General features: G+C 35.7%; 1 protein-coding gene across 1 annotated transcript in view; it reads left to right on the forward strand.

The window, feature by feature from the left end:
• Window positions 1-2195, forward strand: part of ETFA (electron transfer flavoprotein alpha subunit) — a gene marked incomplete at its 5' end in the record, with an annotated part of 40292 nt that overhangs the window by 1379 nt on the left and 36718 nt on the right. Inside the window, 2 exons of the mRNA XM_019533154.1 lie at window positions 667-748; window positions 867-949. Of these exons, the coding sequence (XP_019388699.1) occupies window positions 667-748; window positions 867-949 (165 nt within the window). The remainder of the gene's footprint in view (window positions 1-666; window positions 749-866; window positions 950-2195) is intronic.

Below are 2195 nucleotides of genomic sequence, written 5' to 3' on the forward strand. Positions count from 1 at the left end.
CATTAATGGATGTGTCATGAAATTTTTTTATTAATGTTAGTGTGTCTTGGGATGGAAAAGTTGGGAAACACCGGCTTAAACTTCACTTCTGTATACTTTTACATACAATATACATCATAAGAATAGAAAGGCTCCCTCCCTTACGAACAAGGAGAGTATAATATTAGTTCTTGTTTTCCTCTGTTTTTGGAACATGGGGCCGATCCTTTTTTCCACTAAAATAGCAAAACTTAATGAGTTCAGGGAAAACAGATCAAACTTTCAGATAACACGATGAAATCTGCTGTAACATTAGTCTGAAGATCTACTACTGATCTTGCTGCATAAAAATACAGGCTTATTGCACACTTCTGTTTACATGAGGCAGTTTTCTTTAAACTGGTTTCCGTTCCAGTTTTGCCTTATCCACAAAGTATTTGTACTGATGAAGCAGCTCTTGTCTAGTGATTGGGCAGTGCTCTGGGAGTTAGGAGACCTGTATTCTTATTTCACTGGATTCTCGGTGTTTTTCTGCTTCACTTCAACCTGCTTAGATTTTGAGCTTTTCAAGTCGGGGCTGATTTTTACTACTTGTTTGTATGGTCTCCAACACTTACTGCCTTAGCTTAGTTGCGGCCGACAGGTGCTAATATTACAAAAATAATAATAATACATTTATAATCATAGGTAGCACAAGAGCTCAGCAAAGTGCAAGGTGTTACGAAAGTTCTAGTGGCTCAACATGATGTATACAAAGGATTTCTACCAGGTGAGAATGATTTGCATACATTTGATACAAATAGCATGGTGTTATTTTTGGCAGTGAAAACCATACTTGAAAACATAAATAAGACTTTTAAACTGTGACAAATGTATTTTTTCTCCAGAGGAGTTGACTCCATTGATTTTGGCAACTCAGAAACAGTTTAATTACACACACATCTGTGCTGGAGCATCTGCCTTTGGGAAGGTGAGCAGATGAATATCGCACCAAAAAACTGCAGTATGTAAGAAGCTAAGAGCTTGTTATACTTGCATAATTAGTTTGGTATCTATGAAAGGATTTTAGTGTATATTCTGTAACCACACTGGAGTTTTTACAGATGTTACAGCAGTGCCTGCTGGAATGGATATAGTTAAAGCTGCATTGCAGTTTCTAAAATTAATTTTAGACTTACTTTCAATACCTTGGAATTTGGCAAAGGAGTAATATAAAGCAAGTGCTTTATTTTACTTGTATTAGTCATACCCCAAAAACAATTTATACTGTGTTTAATAAAGCAGGACCTACAAATCTGAAAGCATTATATTCTATAGTAAAGTAATATAGTAAAACACAAAAACGGGATCCCATAAAAGACTAGGTACCATAGTTATTATTTTACACTTTCTCTTTAGTTGTGTTTGCATGTTTGAAGGAAAGAACCATGTGTCTTTTAGCGCTGAACAGTGCTTTACATCTGTTTTTGGAATAAAGCAGACTAGAATAAAGGTGTTAAAAAAAAAAAAAATGCACAAGTAACAAATGTCCAGCTAAAACTTGTTTTTTTTTTATAAGCAAAAGTGTTACACATTTCATAATAAAGCCAGAATATCACACTTTTAAGGTATGAGATCCTCAGTATTGGCAGTTCACTCGGATCAATAGTGCAGCTGATGGTATTGTTAAAGTGGGGCAGTCTTTTATAAGCATTCTGTGAGTAATATGAGCAGGCTTTACTCCTATCACCTTTCACTTGCAATCAGTAACAGTTCTTCTCAGCTTTAGTTTCATTTCAAGAGACTGCTAAATCCAGTAAGACTGTATTTGGTCACTTTGACCCAGAATTTAGTTGACTAAAGATCAATGGATTTAGCTGTAAATAAAACCTTTTCTCCTAAGGTCTGGGTCTGACAGGATATTGAGTCCTGTTTTTCTGTAAGAGAAAAATCAGTGCATTTTTTTTTGCAGTAAGAAACCTCTAATATGAGTAAAAGTGTCAGAAGTAAGCCCTTTGTCTGCATATTTTACCAGACTAGGAGAGAAAAATTGAACTTGCTTCCCTCATGCAAAATTTTAGTTTTTTATTTGACAACAGCAAGCAAGTATGCAAAGATATTTTTTGCAGAGTAGAAAGAAGTCTATAGTTTCACAGTTTCTAGGGTTGGAAGGGACCTGAGCAGATCATCTAGTCCGACCCCCTGCCATGGCAGGAAAGAATACTGGGGTCAAACGA

Source organism: Crocodylus porosus, unplaced genomic scaffold (assembly GCF_001723895.1).
Source record: "Crocodylus porosus isolate Cpor-Errol unplaced genomic scaffold, CroPor_comp1, whole genome shotgun sequence".
NCBI classification, from domain to species: Eukaryota; Metazoa; Chordata; order Crocodylia; family Crocodylidae; genus Crocodylus; species Crocodylus porosus.